General features: G+C 42.3%; 1 protein-coding gene across 16 annotated transcripts in view; it reads right to left on the bottom strand.

Annotated features, from left to right (window-relative positions):
• The window catches only part of MAGI2 (membrane associated guanylate kinase, WW and PDZ domain containing 2), a 1,068,715-nt gene that overhangs the window by 122,842 nt on the left and 922,747 nt on the right, over positions 1–23,126 (bottom strand). For 14 of the 16 annotated variants that reach the window (XM_075599598.1, XM_075599601.1, XM_075599590.1 and 11 more), the window contains 2 exons: positions 15,033–15,064; positions 12,665–12,854 (listed from right to left, as the gene is read on the bottom strand). The exons of the other annotated variants lie outside the window; for them this stretch is intronic. In XM_075599598.1, the coding sequence (XP_075455713.1) occupies positions 12,665–12,854; positions 15,033–15,064 (222 nt within the window). The remainder of the gene's footprint in view (positions 1–12,664; positions 12,855–15,032; positions 15,065–23,126) is intronic. 16 annotated transcript variants of the gene reach the window in all.

Here is a 23,126-nt window from a genome sequence, read left to right as displayed (position 1 = left end):
AAATACTGTAACCCCACCCTGTTTGACCATGATCCTATAGTCCCCTTCCTGAGGTTTCTGGGTCCCAGACAGCCAGAACAACCCCCTCCAGGCGCCCTACATATCAGTCCTCAGGATGACACAAACTAGAACACTTAGCACACAGACTCGGCACAGGTTACCTCACATTAGGGGACAGCAGAGACTGCAGCTCCACTAGCGGGGAAGTTGGTCCCTTGCTGGGCAAGAGTCCCCCGGACACTACACCTGGCCCCCCTTCCTTCTTAGCACTCAGACTTGGAGTGTACCTCTTTCCTCTGGTTTGCTTCGCTGTAAAAGCTTGTCCTGGTGAGCATCTCAGCAGTGCCTCCAAAATGTAACAAGTTCCCCCCCCCCCCCCTCTTGGAGATTCCTCTATTACACGGTGTGTAGTGCTGGTTACCTGCTGGCTCACAGGATCGCTGAGTTTCCATCTGTGTTAATGGGGGAGACAGGACAGGCTTTTGGGGTGATGGTTGGTTCTTTCTCACTGGTGTGGCGCCTCCATCTCCAACAGGATCCAGTAGGACTGGATGCAATTCCTGCAGGAGAACTCACTTCTCATACTCCCCCTGATTAATTGCAGTCTCAGGCAGGGTATATATTAAAACTGGGGGAAAAAGACACAGCACTACTTCCAAATAGGATCAAGAGATCAAAAAAGGAGAGCGTTCCCAAATTTAAAAAAAAGACTAATTTATTATCATGGAAAAAAACAGCATACACAGGCAGGAGGCCCACACCTACGCGTTTCAAGCGTTAGCTCTTTATCAAGGAGGGTTTATATTAAAACTGGAACGGCTTTATTATTTTACAGCAAATACAGCACATAACTGAATATTCTCTCTCCAACTTCCCGATGGTCCCTGGAATCAATCCCCAGGCTAGGGCCCAAGAGTCTATACTTGCTCTTCCCCTATTCCCTGATGGAATAGGAGGTAGTAGTCCCACTCCCCTAAGGGAGGGGATGGAAGGCGGTCAGAGCCCTCGCTCCACACTCCCTAGACTCACTCTCTCTCATGGGAGAGAACTCACTAAATTTGGCTGTGTAGCCCCTTAAGTAACTTGGGGGAGGGTCCCAGGTCTGAGCCCGATTGGGCAGAGCACAGACCCTAGGCCAACTTCTCCCTTGTCACTCAAGGGAGCTGCTTACTGCAGTGGAAACCCCGGATTAACCCTAACACTGCCTGCACTGGTACCAGGGCTTATGTGTTAGGCGATTAGTAGCCAAAAAACTACTTGGATACATATATATAAAGCAATTTTTACTAAGAGGGAGAAGTCCATGATGCACCTTGTAGCTCGTTTAGTGCTTATTAAATATCGCCAATAGTCTTCACTAGACAAAGTATACAAAAGAAAAAGGTCATTACACTCTGCTCATATTACACAACCTCTCTGCAGCCACTTCCACCAATAGCTGATAGTCACCATCCACGACATACTGTTGACAATATCGCCACAGGTCAGTTCCTCGGCCTTAGGCATAACTGCTCAACTATAGGAGAATACAAAATGCAATCAACAGATATGAAGAATAGGTTTTTAGAGAGAGAGCTATCCCAAAGTATTTGAATCAACATCCATCTATCCTTGGACATTTGTCTTCAGACCATTTTCCCTGTTTGAATAACATCTTCTTTTTGGATGCAATCTACCACCATGTTTTTGCTTCTATCAGTATCCACATACTGTAAGTCTCTCCCACACACATTAACCCTCACACCAGTACATTTGGTGTTTTGTAGTGTTTGGGGATGCCTTGTTACACAGATAAGTGTTTGACCAGCCGGTCTAGGTAGGGGGGACAGGTGAATTATTATTCTTCCCCCTGAATCTTTTAGACTTATCAGGTTATCTCCGCTTGAGTTTAATTATGTCTAAATTCATTATACTCTATTAGACTGAGGTTCTGTTGTTCAACCATTGTACTTTGCAGGCATTACTGAGATTTAATGGATCTACTCAGACTGTTTTAATTGTCTTGTCTTAGATATTGCTGAATACGTTGATATATATTCTGATATGCTTGAGTGCTCTTTAGGTTACTGTCTTGTTTTGTAGATATATATATGACGTTGCTCATATTTTATTGTTTGTCTCATGATGTGTTAAATAAATGTATCTTTATATTTTTAATAATCCTGGAGTGTGTGTGTGCGCGCGCACACATACATACATACATACATATACATATACCATCACTGTCCTCTAGGTGCTGGAATAGGGCAGCTATGGGACTTTCCAATGCACAGATAGTTAATCTCCTTAGAGAAGCCAGCAGCAGCTGCTAACTAATTGAGCAGGCTGAACTGCTGATTGAATAAGGAAGTGTTTAAGGCAGACACAGAGAGCTGCCATTGAGAGAGACTGCTGTACCAGAGAAGGGGACAGAGAAGAGTTCTCCCCAGCTATGGAAGCTGACACAGCCCCTAGGCATGCTGGACGGTGGTCATGGAACCTGCTGGGACTGCCTAGGTTGTTAAGCCCAGGAAGAAGAAGGAAGGACAAGAGACCATGCTAAAGCGGGGATGTCCTGTCCTTAACATTGGACTTACAGAGGAGAGATTGTCTGAGCTCTCGTGGGGCTGAGCTCCCCTAGGAAGGAAGGATGCGAGACCGTGCTGACGTCTGCTCGAAACCCTGGAGTAACAGATAAGCTAAACTTTATTGCTGTGTTCAGAGACTGTATATGTTCAGCTATACTAGTACCTGTTTGGGGTAGTAACCAGCTTAGCTGTCCATCCAGTTATAAGGGCTGAAGCTGCATGTGTAGTTAGTCTCCTAAAAGGAGTAGGTGTTTATTTTATGATTTTGTTTTGACTTAAAGGGACGGTGGGCCTCTTAGCGTATTATTTATCCTTGTAAATAAACCTCATATAGAGAAATACTACGTTTCTTGCCTTAATCTGGGACTAAAAGATGCTACAACGTGGTGTGGACATCACAATATATATACAGTAGAGGCAGCGATTATTCTAACAAAAACCAGTGGCAATTCCCCAAAAAACCCAGGTACACCCAGGTACATTCTGAATACATTTCCTTAAACTAGCCCCAGCATTTTTGCATTGATTAATGGCCTATCAGATTAACAGCGGGGGTCCCTGGCAGTCCCATTCAAACTGAATTGGAATGCCAGGGATCCCTGCTGTGTTAATCCTATGGGTCGTTAGTCAATGCAGAAATGCCTTAAACGTGCCTCAAACTAGCCCAGAACATACCCAGCACATACCCTGAATGTAACCCCGCTAGTTTAAGGCAAATGTTAGAATAAGCGTTGCGTCTACTGTATGTGTGTGTGTGTCCATCCGGTGTATTTAACTGGTGTACGTGTATACGGTGTGCATGACTGCGTATATATTTGTGTATGGGCTGTCTGATTACTGGGCCAGATGATTGGGCTTAACCCCCGGCCCAAAATTAGCAAGTCAGCCCCTGTTCCCTTACCAAAAACATCATAGTAGCAATAAGAGCTTACACAAGATCAGAGAATGATACAGACACTGCTGTGGTTTCTCTCAGATAGTATCACTTCCTGCTGACAAGGTGAAGTGATAGCAAGCATCTGTCAATAGGTCACAGAGCACTGTGGGCAATATCATACAATATGCTGTGGGTATTGGGTAATCTTAGGCTCAGCAGTGACAAAACAAATATACTACAGCTTTAATACAACACAGCAGTCATGAGAAAAAAAAATCATAAAAACTGCAAACAAAAATGTGCTAAGTTATTAAACTGAATAATGCATTATCTGACAAAAAAAAATATTATCTGGCTATATCACTTTTTCCATAACTGTTATCTACCGTTTTAACATACTGCAAACCCACACGGATTTGGAAGCTATCGCAACAATTTTTTGTTTGTTTTTATCTCAGCAAATTATAATAAGAAAAATGTATGCAAATATATGCAAATTTGATGCAAATGTAAACAACAACAATTCACCTGGTCATTTGAAGCTTCTATATGAATTTCTGTTTTTTGTCTGCAACTTTGTGGCTAGTTTTGACAGCATAAGTGTACAGTGTGTCTAGACAATCAAAACAAAATATGACAGAAGGTCTAAGCGTATGGAGATCATCTTCAAAATGATTATAAACTAAATTACCTTAAAATCATCAGGGGCAACAGAAAATATCAAACGAGGATGTCATTATTTATCCTACTTGCTTCCAGAGGGTAGGGTAATGGAATACAGCATGTACTGAGCATTTTAATCTCGTAAAAGTTAAGTTAACAGAATTAACACAGCTGCAGAAAAAATACTTAAATAACTAAAACGTGCTAATTTTAGCAAAAATAATATATTTTTTTAAATATAGTTTTTTTCAATCTAATAGTTTTTTTTGTATTTATGAGAATCTAATTGTGATCACAATGATACTTTATACCAGTCATTAGAAATTACATAATGAATAAACTGTTGGGTATGAAAATATATTTGTGTTGTATGCCATTAGGTTTGTATATAATTGCTTTGGGTAAAAAGGAATAACTCAGTACCTATGAGTGTGATCCAAATACAGCTCAACCCCCTTATAGCGCTGTGCTTAGGGTCCAAAGAATCACATCGCGCTATAAGCAGATCGCGTTAGAAATAATGTACAATTGTATGCATTGTACAATACAGTATTTAAGATACCAATAATCGTGTTGTAAAGTATTGATAGATACAAAAATTGGGAGCCACGCTTGCATCGCGTCATAAGCGGATTCACGTTGTAACGGATCGCGTTATAACGGGGGTGAGCTGTACATTTAAATCAATCTAATGTACATGCAGCAACTTTGGGGGCATGCAAAGTTATTTCAGTGGGTATATGTATCCTACAGGGATTTAAGGGGGTTACATCCTTGTACTGGCCCTTAGACAAATGTTGCAGTTAGTTTATGTCAATGTTGCAAAGTAATTAGGCAGGTGTTTAGCCACTCCTAGTTTCTAGAACATTCTGGAAGGCTCGCCTCATAAAGGGTGACTCAGCATAGGTTAAGCCCTTCACTTATTCTGCCCAATTACAGGGGTAAGGATAGTGATGTCACTCAGGGTATATAAGTTCGGAATGGAACATTCCACCTTCAGAACTTAGTGGACCTATGTGAGGGTGATCTCGAGTTCTAGTCAATTCTATAATTAAGGGTAAGCACATGCATTACTTGTTTTTCTAGTTAGGGAAAGTATCCCAATGAAGGGGCCCTATAGGATACATTTTGGAATCGGCCACTTACCCCAGCAGAACAGTGGGTTCCTCATTACAGGTACTCATTAAGGAGACCTGGAGGAGTTGTTGGGGAATTATTAGGGAAGGCTTATGGTTCTGTTCCCAGCCACAGAGTGGAAGACTTGAAAAATGGTTGCCTTGCTTACAAGTCTCATGGTTGAGGAAACCCCGGTTCATGTGTCTGATCTGTAACAAGAATGCTGCCCTCTGTATCTGCCTCAATACCAGTCCTGTTGATGCATAAGGATTGTTCTACCCTGTTCAAATAAGCCAATAGAAAAGTTCCTGGCGCCCTCTATTATTGCTCACCATACCAGCCCTGAACGAATTCCAGCACCCTGACAACAAGGTAAAAGAGTACTGAGTATCACCTGCATATAAGCGATATCACTTTAGGAGACAGTGAATCACTTTGGTGGGGCCCCTCTTCTATTGGCTGGGGGTAGAGGTGTTAGATACAGATTCGTCAACTTTCATGGGCCCAAATCAGCTAGATTTAGTAGTGCTGGACCCCCAGAAAATGGCAATATAATACAAAATTGCTGACTTCTATCAATGTTGGTGATACAAATCAATTGATTTGACTCCAAATCACTGAGACAAATCAGTGAAAATTGCCAGGTCTTAGCGCATCTGAATGCAATAATCTTAACACAGTAAACAATTGATATTTTGTTATTGTAAGTATAATCTTTCAAATGTCTAATTGTTAACTGTTAACTCTCTGGAGTAAAAACAATAATAATAATAATAATAATAATAATAATAAAAAAAATGTGATGTGCATCTGCTCCAGAAAAGGAAATGAGTACCAAACATTTAAAGATTCTAAGTGCAGTTTCTCATTGTTTCAAGCGTGCTTACGGCAGCAACAGCACGACGCATTTTGCACGGTATGTACTGTATATCAGTTGTCTGTTTATTGGCTGATACTGGTTTCTGGCACACTACTGTATGTTGTGAGTAAAAACACATTTAAAATCCTCTACTTGAATTTTGGAGTTTTTCAACCTACTCGATTTAGCAGATCCCCAGAACCGAACTGTGGCTTTATCCCTGGAGACTCATGATTTATCAGAACCTTATCCCCGATTTCCCAATGCAATTGGAAATTAAACGGGGTACCCATCTCCAGTTGGGAGGACTGTTTTTGACTGTTCCAATCAAACAGATGCACAAATCCACCTCTTATATACCATAATATAGCAGGCACTAACAATGAAAGCTCAAATGAGCTCTATTTTTCTGTTGCAACAATAATAACCATTCCATGGATTATACCTTCAGGTTCTTAAATTAGCCAAACAATATGGTCCACTTAACGCACCTTGGATACCTATTTATTTAACTTTAACAAGTGCATTACACCCAGACCCTTCGGTGCTCCTAATGTCACTGCAATTAACCCTCCCTACAGCTGTCTAGAATGTTCCATTTCTTTTGAGTAGTGTGAAAGTTCAACTTCCAATTGAATTCCACACACCAATAGTGTTTGATTTTAATTTATTTATACTCTACTTTCTAGACAACCAAAGGGCTTCATTTTAATTTCTTCTTAAATGATGCAAGTTTGTTCATAGAATGATAACAAATTCAGAAATTAATTGAGAGGGGCCTAACTCATCAAACTGTGAGAATGCCGTTTCTAACTGAAAACGGGCAAAATCTGTTGGAAACACATCATAGTCATTCTCATCAAACAGTTCTAGCATGTCCAAAGTGGGTGAAAATGTTTTTTTAAATTTGAGAGTGTTTATCCCTTGATGTGAGATATCAAACAATTTGATTTTCACCATGACTTACATAAGTAAGGAGAGAGGAAAAGGTGGGTATAAGCGGCACACCACTGCTAATAATACAAATGAAAGAGTATTACCTTTTGGTGCTCACCTTCTGCTAATCCCGGCGTCTCAATGCTGGATCCAAGAATTGGTATAAAAGGTAGCTTAGAAGAAGCACAATTCAATATTGAATACAAATATAAGTTGTTTGGACTCTATCCTAGTCTTTTGTGTACTTCTTCTAACCTACCTTTTATAAGTAAGGAGAGAGGATAATGGATGTGACACATTGGTCCTTACTGTGTAACCTGCATACGGAAAGCCCCATTGATTGGCGCCAAAACAGCTGACAGAATAAGGACCATTGTCTCTTTTCTATAGACAGAGAGAACGCACGCACACACACAGGTGACCTGTGTTATTGCAACCTGTGGCACGCTGCTGTGGGACACGCACAATGCGCCAGTGGGAGAAGAGCCCGATGTTTTGAATCAGCCAAGTGCAAGAAGGGGGCCGCACTATCGTGTCATCTCACCCGCTGGAGCGCGTCACGTGTTTCAATAACGCTGGCTATATCTGTATGTACATACTGTATATATCACTGCAGGATGCAGGGCACTCCTTGGCGTGTGGGTCAGTCAGTGAAGGTTTAGTTGGTGCACAGTTAAATGCAATAACTGCATAACATATCAGGAGCAAAAAGAGCAGGCCCTCTGATGTAGTTGAGAGCTATACTTTATTTAACGTTAATTTACCTATTATATAAGTGTGCAGAGGGCTCCAAATGAGTGGTACTTGATATGTAATATTTTGTCAGCCTTCAGAGAAGTGCTGCTTTGCTTGTAACCACTTACATTACATTTCGGCAGTTCGGCGCTTTTCACATTCGTGACCAAATTGTAATGTTGTAGAACTTTGAAGATAACGCACTTGCTGTAAAAAATTTTTTAAATCGTTTGTTTGATGTTAACGTTTTGGTGACTCAGGCCCATCCCTGGGTTATGTGCCGCCCGTAGGCAAGCACTATTAAAGACGCCACCCCCCTCCCTCAAAAAAAAAAATCCCCCCAAAAATGTGTCCCCCCAAATGAAATGATGTTTAATTTTTCAAACCAAGTCTGGATCGCGTTATATTCAAAGTTGTACAAGTATGCGAGCAGCGTACAGCGGCTGCTGATCAACAGCACCGACTTACAACAACGGAGCCATGAGGAGAATTTACTGTGAGTAAGGCGTACAAATCTTACACCAAGTGCTCTCCACATTGTAATCTTTACATACTGTAAGCCCAATTGTTTTCAAATATTAATATCTCTGCAAACTTGGAGCGGCTGTATAATCCATCTAATTGAAAAACATTTAGAAATGTCTCTGGCTACGGATTAAGAATGCCTCATGTGCCGAGTTTGTACCAAATGTGACCTAATTTGTTTAGTGTAATAATCGCACACACACTGCCGCAAATCAACAAACATGAGCGAGGCTCCAGAAAAAGAACTACATGGGAGCACATGCAATTAAATTCAGACAAAATATCTTAGTTTTCTTAAATGTACTATTTGTTTGGATATATACCAAGGATCCATTCGGCATTTCTGTGTGTGTGTGTGTGTGTGTGTGTTTGTGTGTGTGTGTATATATATATCTTACTATATATTTCTGAAAGCATTTCTGAAAGCATTGTATGTATGTATGTTTCCCTGGTGTGTTCCCTGTCCCTAGCGGCAATCTCATTGGTCCCTTGGCCCGCCGTGTGGGGGGACAGTGTGTGTGTGTGTGTGTGAGGGGGGGAACATTGTGTGTTTGTGGGGGGGGGGGGACAGTGTGTGGGGGGCACGTGTGTGTGTGTGTGGGGGGGAGGGACAGTGTGTGTGGGGGGGACGGACAGTGTGTGTGTGGGGGAGGGGGGGACAGTGTGTGTGTGTGGGGGGGGACAGTGTGTGTGTGGGGGGGGACAGTGTGTGTGTGGGGGGGGACAGTGTGTGTGTGGGGGGGGACAGTGTGTGTGTGGGGGAGGGGGGGGACAGTGTGTGTGAGGGGGGGGACAGTGTGTGGGGGAGGGGGGACAGTGTGTGTGCCACACAAAAAAATCTACTCGCCACCTAGTACCAAACGTGTGCTGCTTGGGCCAATAGGAGCTCGCCACAATGTTAAATCCACTCGCCCGGGGCGAGCAAATGTATAGGTTTGTCGAACACTGTATATATCTTATACTATATTAGTGAAAGCACTGTATGCCTGCCTGCCTACCTGCCTGCCTGCCTGGATGTCCGGTGTCCCTAGGGGAAATCTCATTGGTCCCTTGGCCCGCCCCCGCACACCTCTCATTGGCCTGAGGCGGAGTGACGGGCCAAAGGACACACAGGGACACACACACACACACACAGGGACACACACGGACACGGACGGGGACACACACACACAATCCCCTCCCGGTGCCCCTCACTCTCCCCCGTCAGCTGGACCGCACCTCAACTTCCACACCCCCCCCACCCTCCCTGTGCCCGAACTTACCCGGAGTCCCGTGTACACACACACACATTCCCACCCCCCCCAAGCTCACACACACCTCACCCCCCCCCCAAGCTCATCCCCCCCCAAGCTCACCCCCCCCACCCCCCCAAGCTCACACCCCGGCACCGCTACAGTCAGCGGGGGAGCGGAGCGAGCGCCCGGGACACACACGGGGGAGCGGCCACAACACGCGGCCTCCCGCCTCACATCCACGTGGGAGCGGCCGGATGAATGAGGCAGCGGCCGGATCAGTGAGGCAGCGGCAGGATGAGTGAGGCAGCGGCAGGACGGGTGAGCTCCCCCCCCCTCCACATGCTACGTGCTGCTCTTGCCCCTCCGCTCCCGGCTCCCCCCTGTCACCGCGTGACAGGCCACGGGACGTGAGATGGGAGGGGGGATGCCCCTCCGGTCCCGGCTCCCCCCTGTCGCCGCGGGACGTGAGATGGGAGGGGGGATGCCCCTCCGCTCCCGGCTCCCCCCTGTCACCGCGTGACAGGCCGCGGGACATGAGATGGGAGGGGGCATGCCCCTCCGCTCCCGGCTCCCCCCTGTCACCGCGTGACAGGCCGCGGGACGTGAGATGGGAGGGGGGATGCCCCTCCGGTCCCCGCTTCACCTTCTCCCCACCGTTGTCCCCGCTGCCTGCGCAGGAGGAGGGGGGGGGGGAGCGGGTGTTGGTGCTGGTGTGTGTAATTGTGTGAGACTGTGTGAGTGTCTGTGACTGTGTGTAAGTGTGTTTAAGTGTCTGTGACTGTGTGAAACTGTGTGTAAGTGTCTGTGACTGTGTGTGACTTTGTGTAACTGTGTGTGACAGTGTGTGTAAGTGTTTCACAGTGTGAGAGTTTGTGAGTGTGTGTAAGTCTGTGTAAGTGTCTATGACTGTGTGAAACTGTTTGAAACTGTGAAAGTGTGTGTGAGTGTGTGTAACTGTCTGTGATTGTCTGTAACTGTGTGTGTGTGTGTGTGTGTGTGTGTGTGTGTGTGTGTGTGTGTGTGTGTGTGTGTGTGTGTGTGTGGTGCACTGTGCAGTGTGAGCAATGAGCAGTGTGTCAGTGTGTGCAGTGTGAGCAATGACCACTGTGTGTGCAGTGTGAGCAGTGTGTGTGCAGTGTGCAGTGTGTGTCAGTGTGAGCAGTGTGTGTGCAGTGTGTGCAGTGTGAGCAATGAGCACTGTGTGTGCACTGTGTGCAGTGTGAGCAATGAGCAGTGTGTCAGTGTGTGCAGTGTGACCAATGAGCAGTGTGTGTGCAGTATGCAGTGTGTGTCAGTCTGAGCAGTGTGTGTGCAGTGTGCAGTGTGACCATTGAGCAGTGTGTGTGCAGTATGCAGTGTGTGTCAGTGTGTGCAGTGTGAGCAGTGTGTGTGCAGTGTGCAGTGTGTCAGTGTGAGCAATGAGCTGTGTATGTGTGTGTGTGCAGTGTGAGCAGTGAGCAGTGTGTGTGCAGTGTGCAGTGTGTGTCAGTGTGACCAGTGTGTGTGCAGTGTGTGTCACTGTGAGCTGTGTGTGCGCAGTGTGCGTCAGTGCGACCAATGAGCAGTGTGTGTGCAGTGTGTGTGTGCAGTGTGCAGTGTGAACAATGAGCAGTGTTTGTCAGTGTGAGCACGGTTCACATCCCGGGCAACGCCGGGTCTCTCAGCTAGTATATATATATAAAAGGAAAGAAAGTAGCGCCAAAAGATAGGATAATATAAATGCAAATGCAAATAACAACATGTGATAACAAAACAACCTAATATAATGATTTTTAATAAACAATAATATACTAAATAGAACACTAATATAGATAATATAACAAAATCAAAGTCCAATGTCCAAACCCTAGAGAAGAGTCCTGACAGGTAATAACAGGACAGAGTGCAGGATCCAGGGGCCCACGGCAGCTCTCACATGGATTAACCAGTTCCACTGCAAAATCTATGAGAAAAACAAAACAGAGAGCGCACGCCCCATAGTGTGATACTGTAACATTTAATGTAGGGAAGGATGGGTGGGGGGATTAAAAACACTCACAATGTACAAGATAGAAATAGGCAGTATGTGATTAATAATCACCACCAGGCAGGTCCAAACCGCAGCAAATAGGGAGTCCACGAACAACAGGAATCAGTCTCCCAAGCAGTACTGTTTCTCCGGTTCACTCAAAATCCTCCAAAACAGTCTGGTATCAGAGTTGGCCTTCATATAATTCCATGTGCTCCTCAGCCGTTTGTTGCGACGAAACGCGTCAGGGATGTACCTTGCGACATTACGTCATCACGTTGTGTGTATCCTTTACGGCTGAGGAGCACATGGAATTATATGAAGGCCAACTCTGATACCAGACTGTTTTGGAGGATTTTGAGTGAACCGGAGAAACAGTACTGCTTGGGAGACTGATTCCTGTTGTTCGTGGACTCCCTATTTGCTGCGGTTTGGACCTGCCTGGTGGTGATTATTAATCACATACTGCCTATTTTTATCTTGTACATTGTGAGTGTTTTTAATCCCCCCACCCATCCTTCCCTACATTAAATGTTACAGTATCACACTATGGGGCGTGCGCTCTCTGTTTTGTTTTTCTCATATATATATATATATATATATATATATATATATATATACAGTGGTTGACAAATCACCAAAAAATCTACTCGCCACACAAGAAAATCTACTCGCCACCTAGTACCAAACGTGTGCTGCTTGGGCCAATATTTACTCGCCCGGGGGTTAAATCCACTCGCCCGGGGCGAGCAAATGTATAGGTTTGTCGAACACTGTATATATATATATATATATATATATATATATATATATATATATATATATATATATATATATATATATACATATATATATATACTGTATACTATGTATATATACACAAACATACACACACACACACACACACACACACACACACACACACACACACACACACACACACACACACACACACACACACACACACACACACACACCAAGGTATTCTTTGTAACACTGCCACCTTGTTTATTCTTATCAAAGTCTTTATGCTGTATGGAAAGTGAAAAAGATTTAACAAAATGTAGCATCAGCCTTGTCACAATTAATGCTACTACTGACTTATGAAGTACTATTCCTACACTGTGCAAGCACTTTACTTACGCCTATTTTCATAAATTGCTCTTGATTTCTCATAGAGTTCGTAGGGGTCGGGTTTCCTCGAATCGAAGGCCTCTGTGGAATCAGGAAATGAACTCCTATGTAGCGTAGGTGGAAATGGGAGATTGGGTGGCATGGATGGTGCTGTTACACTCGTCTGGGGGCTTCCCTGGTTCTCCCACCGTTCCATTATCTGTAACAGAACAAAGGGCATTGACTCTTAATTCGTCCTCACTAGGATGGTGCCAGTGCCATGAAGGGTTCACATGGGCACTAGAAAAAGGAATCTAAGAATGGGTGAGCAAATGTCCCTTTTTAATATGCCGAGAAGCTAAATGATGCTCAGATAACAGTGCAGTAACTTCCATTCTCCTGAATGAAGCAGCTGCATCACTAACTGTGTGCTAACATCTTCTAATCCTATTAAATAGGGGGAATGAGAGATGTCAAGTCTCGAAGGAAGCTGGGTCGGGAACACCATTTTAAGTGATCGTAATCTTTTATTATTGTTTGCATTGTGTTGTAATAGACACCACACATTGAGGTGTATTTTAAGTAAAAACATCTTATCGGGCAAAGTTGCGGTAATATTAATGTCATCTTGTAATTGAATCATTTCACGGCACTTTGCTATGATAAATGAGAAGTATTTGTGCAGTCACCTGGAGGCACGTTTCTGGTGACTTGGGGCCTCATGCAGAGAGCAGCGCTATTTACAATGTCGCCATTTTCCGGCGAAAATCGCGCAAAAAACAGCTGAAAATGGCGAGGTAGGAAAAAAGCGCCATTTTTTTCTATTTGAAAATCTCGCCGCGCGGCTGGCGAGAAACTGCATCTCACCAGTCTGAAAAATATCCGAATTCAGAAAGGCGCGCTCGCCATCTAGCGGCTGTTTTTGGCGCGATTTTCTTCAATTTTCTCCGCCAACTAAAGTTGGCAAGAAGCAGGAGCTCGCCGGCTATAGGGAAAAAAAAAAATGCGCGTTTTTTTTTTCCCTTTCAGCTGCGCGCATCTCCTCATTTACAATTCTCCACATGCAGTAATGCTAAAAATAGCGGATTTCGCCCATTTCTGCATATGGAGAATAAAACTCTCCATTAAAGCTACTTTTTCTTAAACTCTCCAATTTATTCTAATGCTGCTCTCTGCATAGGCCCCTTAGTCTGCATAATAGCACTCAAAAGTGAAATCGCCAGCTGAGGCTCACAGTGGTAACATGACTTGTCTAATATCATACAAGGCACTTATGTACTAAGCGCAGTCATTCAATAAAACACCTTCCAGCGATGGAAGACACCTTATGGCCCCTTCAACAAAGGTGTTTTATGGTATAGCACCACTTAGTAATTATGGGCCTGAATGACAATTTATCAAAGCATTTTTCCCCAAAATGTTCCTTATGTGACTGGGAAGGAAAGTAGGAAGAGCTAAGTCCCACACATGATTTAATGGGATGTATCTAATTTTGCTCCTCGGTACCATTTTAAGCAATAATGCTTATTAAACAGAAAACTCATTAAACAGCGAAGGCAACTTGAATCGTGCTAAAACGTGACACCGTTTAGTGAATCTGAGTGTTTTTTCTGCCGGGTGTGAAGTGTTGTCAAATGTAACAAAATTGACCAACAAGGTGCAGCTGCAAAATAAAGGAAACAAACATAATTGCTGTAAAAGTATTGCAGGGGTGGAAAGTGTGTGTATGTATATATATATATATATATATATATATATATATATATATATATATATATATTTTTTTTTTTTATATTTTATATATAAAATATAGCTATGCTGGTGTTTTTTTATTATAAACTGTGTTCTTTGTTGCATCAATTACTAAACATACACTGCAGACCTCTCAGACAGTAAAGGTGTGACATCACATTATTTTTAGTCAGCCACCGCACATTCGATTGCGAATGTTTATATTGGGAGTCGTTTAAATATACATGGCATATCTCACGCGTGCTCTTTGTCAGCACAGATGTCTCTCCACTTGTTGAAGGGGAACATATATAGTACTAGGGACTCGAATAAAATAGGTCTTACTCTCCCCCCTGATGTTATGACATTCGCGCAAAGGGGACATGATGGCGGTATCAGGAGCATTCACCTGCATTTTATCCCAGCTTCTGACTGAGGAGGCTCAATCAGTCCCTGCTTCAGCACAGGTGGCTAAATCAGTCCCAGCTTCAGCACAGGTGGCGCAATCAGAGGCTCAGCCTTTGACTGAGCCTCTGATTGAGCCACCTGTGCTGAAGCTGGGATATCCTGAAAACCTGACCTGTTGGGGGATCTGGAGGACTGGAGAACCTCTGGGCTAATCTATGAATATCCCCTTAGATGAATATTACGAAACAATATGACTTACAGGCTTTGAACTTTTCCAGGGAGAAAAGAAACCTGCGAAAACCAAGAAACAAAAAAAAAAAAGCAACAATGTTATACTGTGCAGTACGTGAGAGCCTCCAGGCATTTATATACTTGCTTTACACACACACAAATTGCTACACATCAAATTGCTATTTAGGATAAGCAAGTTAAAAGCGGTGTGATGAAAAATACATTTATTACAGTCAATTTTAAGACACCATATCCAATAACTTTATTGCAATAGAACTAAAATAACACTTTCAACGGAGAGAGGTTCTGTGGGATTCCCCCAATTAAATTTGCCTCAAGCCAATGCAATGTTATATTAGGTGTTATTAAAAATAAGAGTTATCTGTAACTATTTAAGTAATGTGGGCCTATGATTGAAACTATCCATAGGCTGTGCTCTTCTGGAAGATGATTGGCCTGGCACAAATAGTATTTAAAGCAGCAGTTTTACATTTGCGGTTACAGGGGGAATGTTTTGTGATAGTGAGTACAGAGAGTCCTCGCTTTTCCGACACAATGCGCCCTGCAAACCAGCGTCGAATGCGTGAGAGTCGGAAAGCAGGACCCATGTTAACCGGCGGCGGTTTCCGTCGGATACGCAAAAACCGCGGCGGATAATGAGTTTTTAGACTGCATTATGCGCCGTCGGAAAACGCATTAGACGGAAAGCGAAACGTCGTAAAGCGAGGACTACCTGTATAGCGATAGGATTGGAACACCCTGAAGTGCTCTCTCTTTAAAAATATAATTACAAAGTATGTTTTCATTTCTGCCATCTCAATTTTCTGTGGTGCCTCCCACTACCTATGGGGTGGGCGAACTCCAGTCCTCAAGGGCCACCAACAGGTCAGGTTTTCAGGATATCCCTGCTTCAGCCACCCTGATTGAGCCAACTATGGTGAAGCTGGGATATCCTTAAAACCTGACCTGTTGGTGTCCCATGAGGACTGAAGTTGGCCACCCTTGCACTAGCTCGTAAAAAATAGAAATAGAAAGTGCTAAGAAAGAAGAAACATAGCCAGCAGCTGAAAATGGTGCTCTTCTAATACACGTTTTTGCTGCAAAAAGGCTATTTTCACGAAGGTGGAATTAAACATGAACTTTTGACATGCAGATCAATTTTATTTAAACATTTTTGAAACAATTGTACACCCGCTTTCGTAAAGATGTGTGAAAGCTTCACACAAGTTCGTGAAACAGACGACTATTGGACTTTCGATGTTAAAAAAACTTTTGTGAACGCTATATTTTAAAAAAAATTGCATTTTTTTTACAGAATATATGCATTTACAGTATAAAGTCACAATTTCTATATTAAGGAACAATTGGTTACCTGAGGATGAAGTGCATAGGTGGCTTGATAAAATTAAAGTAAATAAAGCACCTGGCCCTGATGGCAACACCTAAGGGTACTGTACTTACGGAGCTAACTTCAGGAAAAGCCAAACCATTACATTTAATATTAACTCCATTTCCACAGGCTCAGTACCACAAGATTGGCATGCCTACAGTATAGTTAAAAAGGGAGCTGGATCACAACACGGGAATTACAGAACTGTAAGCCTGACATCAATAATTAGGAAGCTACTTGAAGGTTTGGTATAGGATAATATTCCGGAATACCTAATGGAAAACACCATGTTTAGTAATAGTCAGCATGGATTTATGAAGGATAGGTTGTGCCAAACTAACCTTAGGCCTCGTCCAGGGTGGTGCTGAGAGGGCGGGCGCGCTCACGCTTGCCGCAATGAAACACATTGCGGCAATGTGTGTGGCCAGTGTGAGCAAGCGCCTGCACCCGCTCGGCACTCAGAGCAAGCAAATTTGAATTTGCTGCTCGCAAGCACGTCACGTGAGCGGTTCGCCCAATGAGGGCGAACGAGCTCCGTGACGTCATGGCCGCGCCCCCAGGCGAGCGCGCGGCTAGCGGGCCACGAATCGCCCGGCCGAGCAGGGCGCAGCGCACAAGTGCCAGTTCCCTGCCTAGCCGAGGCCTTACTCTAGATTGTATGGTTTCATGAGCAGGGCCCTAATTACTTCTTTGTATCTGTTTGTGTATGCATGTCCTTATTTGTATGTCTCTGTTTATGTAATTGACAAGTCTCTGTACCCCCATTGTACTGCGCTCCGGAATAATTTGGCGCTTTACAAATAAACAATAATAATAAGTAGAAATTGAGATTTTGCAAAGGCCTTTGATACGTGCCACACAAGATGTTAGTGTACAAAATAAAGGAAATTAGCCTCGGTACAACAATTTTGCACCTGGATTGAAAACTGGTTGAAGGACAGACAACAGAGAGCTGTCTTAAATGTAACTTTTCAGGTTGGGCTAAAGATCCCCTGCTTTTTAATTTGTTTATTAATGACCTTCATGTTGGCATAGAGAGTAAATTCTCCATCTTTGCCGATGACACTAAATTGTGTAAGGTAGTAACATCAGAACAGAATGTAATTTCTTTCCAGAAAAAACTTGGAGAGACTGGAATTGGGCTTGGGCAGGTTAATGGCAGATGAGGTTTAATACAGATACATGTAAGGTTATGCATTTGGGACACAAGAATAATCACGCAACTTAAAAATTAAATGGGGCAAAATTAGGTCAATCCTTGATGGAGAAGGATTTAGGAGTGCTTGTAGACTGCAGGGTTAGCAATGGTGCCCAAAGTCAGGCAGTAGTTGCAATGGCAAGTAAGATCTTATCTTGCATTAAACAGGGTATGAATGGAAGGGAAGTAAGCATATTTATTCCACTGTAAAAAGCATTAGTAAGACCAAACCTAAAATATGGAGTACAGTTTTGGGCACCACTCCATAAAAAAAAACATTAGAAAAGAGGCATCTAAGAGAGTTATTCATTAAGGTTAGAGGACGGGAGATTTTACCAACAACAATTGAAAGGGTTTTTTACAGTAAGGGCAGTTAACATATGGAATTCATTACCCATGGAGACTGTGATGGCAGATACAATAGATATCTTCAAAAAAAAGGCTGGGCGTCTTTTTAGAAAGTAAAGGTACATTATACAGGGATACACCAAACATGGGAAGGATATTGATCCTGGGAGCAATCTGATTGCTATTATTAGAGTCAGGAAGGAATTTAATTTCCCCCTTTTAGACATAATTGGATGATGTTTCACTGGGAAGGTTTTGTTTGCCTTCCTCTGGTCAACATACTGTAAATACAAATATAGAATAGGTATCTGTCATCTAAATTTAGCATAGGTTGAACTTGATGGACGTACGTCTTTTTTCAGCCTCATCTAATATGTAACTATGTTATGTTAACAACATTTACAAAAATGAAAAAATAGGAAAGCAACTACACACCGCACATACACCTATGCTGTAATGTATATATTGAGTCAATAAATAATTATTTAAAAATGAATAGGTGTTAGGTGCTCCATCTTCAAGACCAAATCCCAAACTCAGTTTGGCAGCAGGGCCGATATGGTAGGGCTCATTTGCATGTCATTTCCCAGAATCCCTTGCTGCAGTGGAAATACTGTATGCTAGGTGATAATGGTTGAAAGGCAGGGTCGCAGACCTGTCTAAGACATGTGAATGTGCTCAAAAGTGATATTCTTTATTGGCTATACCTGTATGCTAACGGAGGAGGTTTTTTGTCACCTTTTTCACCCACTATAACTTAAAATGTATGTATATGTATATATATATATATATGTATGTATGTAAGTCCAGCAATGCACAACACCATCAGTATCCTAAAGGCAGATGCTAGTCCCATATATTATCAATATTTCATGTTAACGCATGGAATGCGTTAACGGATTACCTGGAAGAAGGTCCCATCTTGAGGACCGAAACGTTGGTTGGTTGAGGTGCCTATGTTTTAATACATTTTACTTCTTTAATATTCAGTGTGCTGTCTCTTTTTGCCAGATATATTCTGGTGAACATTGAATATATATATATATATATATATATATATATATATATATATATATATATATATATACTTTTAAACAACCAAAAACAATTTATTTGTTTGATTAACTTTTTGAACTCACTGTCAACATTTATTAAGATGGTACAGTATGTATATATATATATATATATATATATATATATATATACATACTGTAACGGAAATATCCATGTTAGTCCAGTTGCGAATAAATGAGTTCTTTATGAGTTCTGTATATATCCATTTAGATTTTGACTTTTAGATGTTATTTATTTATTTATCAAATGTTTTACCAGGATGTAGTGCATTGAGAGTTACCTCTCGTTTTCAAGTATGTCCTGGGCACAGAGTTATGATGACAAATACTGTACATGGTTACATTAAGAGTATACAAGACATTAATAATTATCCATCTAGTTTTCTTAGAACTTATTTAGTTATTAATGACACATACAATTATATACAAACTACTACTACTCTAATTTATGCTGGCACCTATTAACTTCATGGGAGGATTTATAGCATATGGGCATTTGCCATGCTCCTTCTACTCTATATGCCCCTGACAAAGGAAGATACAATTGTGTTAGGTCATCTCAACAGAAATGAGGGTCCCCGTATTGCTATGTCACCATCGTGTAACTTACGGTTTCGGCAGCTTGAAACGCGGAGATTGGACCCTACACCAGCGTCCCACCAGCAACGAGGAACAGCGGTGGCGAGGGAGGCCCACGTTACAGTGGAGACCAACTCTGAGGGAAACCCACATGAAGTGCATGTGTGGTTCCCTCAGTGTTATATATGTGAGTATAAATATACATGTCAGTATAAATAGTCATGTGAGTGAAATCTGTTTTTGATTATTTCTACGTGATAATAAAGGATATTACACCACATATTTGTTTTGTTTTTTGTGTGCTCCTCTCTTTTCAGTGCCTTGCAAGGAGTTTGGGAATATGCCTTGTAGAAGGAATTCCTCTACTTTCTTTTAAGTATTCGCAAAAATGTGCCTAGACAGTTAAAGACATTTGCACGAAATATATATCGAGACAAAGACATTTTGTTATATTGTATTCAACCTTCTGTGCGTCCTAATGTGTCATAGGGACAGTCACCCTCTCTCTTATTCTTTTCTAGTACAGTAGGTCACTGAAAGGGAGAGAAAAAGAAATATCCCCCGACCTTTAAAATAAAAAGTACTTATATTGCCTAATATTGCCTAATGTTTAATCTTGTTTTAACCCACAACATCTATCACTTTGGTCCTATGTCGAATTATACCTTTAAGCCACTAAGAAATAAGTATTTATGTCTCAGAGTTCAAATTGTTGTTTATTACATATCATATACTTTTCTTCTCATTTCCAGCGTCAAAAGTGGTTGGAGAATAACTAATAAAAGATGCAGTAAGTGTGACATTTGGATGTAGTTTTCTCAAAAGTATAATAATTCTGCCAGGTTTGATAAATAACAGGGGGTGGTGAAACATTTTCTCATTTTACTTGCTTCTGCAATGCAGGGATAATCCACTATATGAAATCAAAAAGTAAATAAGCAAGAAAAAGTAATTACGTAGAGAAAACAAATGATAACCATTGGAATTGCAATGTTCACCTTCAGTAGATACATTTACAGATGCATATAAATTATGTTGAGATATTATGGGCCAGATTTACTAAACAGCTTTAAGCCTTACGGCAAATGTAAGATTAATTTACATAAAGACATTAAAGAGCTATAAGACTCAGAGCCATTAACTACATCTGGGCCTAAGTGGTCATAAAAGTAATAAAACCCTTTGTGGTCATAAGTGTAATAAAATCATCCTGGGAGTACCTCGATCGCCTCCACTGTCTAGGCACATGTTTGTGAATACTTAAAGAACGAAGAGGCGTTCCTTCTACCAGGAAACCAAGGTAGGAGTCTCTGAGTTGGGGAGGCCCGACCAGCCGTCACTGCAAGTTGGGCCCGACCTCTGGCCAGGCCCATCTGCCTGTCCTGTCGCAGCCGGGCCCAGGCTGTCCCTTAGCAGTCGCTTGCATGACTATCCCTCTGTCCCACGCCGACAGGCCTCTCTGATGTCAGTGTGCCGGAAGCGCTCTGACGTCAGCGCTCACTGCTTCCGGCACGGATGGCATGAGAGGGAGGCCTGTCAGAAGTTTGGCGTGGGACAGAGGGATAGAGGCCTGCAGGCTGCTGCTGAGGGGAGAGTTGAGGTCTGGCCGCGAGATCACCGGAAGCCAGGCCTGGCCAGAGATCGAGCTCAATTTGCCGTGCTGGCCGCCAGGCCCCCACATCCACTGGACCCGGCCTGATCATCCTCAAGGTAAGTATTTTTTTATATGTATTGTGGGGGTCTTTTTTATATGTATGGGGGTGTGGGAATCTTTTTATATGTATTGGGGGTGTGGGAATCTTTTTATATGTATTTGAGGGGCTTGGGGGAATTTGTATACAGTATGTATTGGGGGGATTGAGGAAATTGGGGGAATTTGTATATGTATTGGGGGAATTTTTATATGTATTGGGGGGCTTGGGGTATTTTTATATGTATTGGGGTTTGGGGGTATTTTTATATGTATTGGGGGGCTTTTGGGGCCTTTTTATATGGGTTGGGGTATTTTTTATATGTATTGGGGCGGGTTCTTTTTGTATGATGTGTGTGTGTGTGTGTGTGTATATATATACATGATGTGAGATGCAGGGGGAGAGTGATGTGAGACGCAGGGGGGGTATATGAGGAGGATGATGTGGAGGAGTGCTGGGGGAGATATGTATTGGGGCGGCGGGGGTCTTTTTAAAATGTATTGGGGCGGCGGGGGTCTTTTTAAAATGTATTGGGGCGGTGGGGGTCTTTTTAAAATGTATTGGGGCGGCGGGGGTCTTTTTAAAATGTATTGGGGCGGTGGGGGTCTTTTTAAAATGTATTGGGGTGGCGGGCGTCTTTTTAAAATGTTTTGGGGTGGCGGTGGTCTTTTTAAAATGTATTGGGGTGGCAGGGGTCTTTTTTAAATTTATTGGGGTGGCGGGGGTCTTAAATACATGGGTAGGGGGTGGGAAATAGAGGGGGCTCGTGAGGTGTGAAATTTTGTGATTTACCCCTGTCGAACATAATATGTGTCAGCCAGATAGGGGTTTCCCGAGATTTTTTTTAAATACTTCAAGGGTTCCTCCAAACAAAAAAGGTTGGGAATGACTGGTCTAATTCATACATCATTTTGTTTCAAAAGACATGGAATTAGTTCAAATAAACCCTATTGGATATTTAAGAAAAGACTGGTTTTGATTCAAGAAGATTATCATGGAAAAACTAAGGAATTTCTACAATTATCATTGGGGTTCACAACTTTTTCTCGCCACTGTACCTAATTCAACAGATTGACTATATGCTCCATATTTCTAAATCTTCTTGGAATTACCTTAGGATAAATGGTAATTCTACTTTCTAATACTGAGTCATACTGAGTCATTGAATCTAATTAAATATAGCCCGAGGAGCTTTACGTATTTAAATAGAAATTGATCTAGATACGTTTGAGTGTTTCTGGCGCTGGTGCCTTTTCAGCAAATATATTAACCCTTTTCCAGAGGGCAATTAAAGTAGAGAGCTAACATCACTCACAAGTACTGTATACAGTGCATGTGTTAATATACAGTCATGTGAAAAAGAAAGTACACCTCTTTGAATTCCATGGGTTTACATATCAGGACATAATAACAATCTTTAAAACCAGAGACATCACATAAAACACAGACAAAGCTCAGTGCACATCCAGAAAAACTTATATACGGTACAGTGCCTAAATATACATGTATAAATAACTAATAAATAAAATGGTCTTTTAGTTTAACATTTTGGCCAAATTGTTGTAAGCCCTTGAGCCAACTACACGGCAGACCACGTTTCAAGGGTCCCTACACTAATATAGATTCTTAATAACCTGTGCATTGCCAGGAAGAATGATTTATAATAAATCTGTCAATATAAGTTGCAAAAGTTCTAAGTCTGATTGAAGCTTTTATTAACCTGTACATTACCAGGAAAAGCACTCTGTAATAGATTTGTCACAATCACACTGCATGCAGGCAAGTTCCCCTGATAGTTGGAGATGCCATAGAGTGAGCTTTTAACCATTTAAATGTGGGAGGG

This window comes from Ascaphus truei, chromosome 5, assembly GCF_040206685.1.
Source record: "Ascaphus truei isolate aAscTru1 chromosome 5, aAscTru1.hap1, whole genome shotgun sequence".
Lineage (NCBI taxonomy): Eukaryota > Metazoa > Chordata > Amphibia > Anura > Ascaphidae > Ascaphus > Ascaphus truei.
This window is presented reverse-complemented; position numbering and strand designations above follow the sequence as displayed.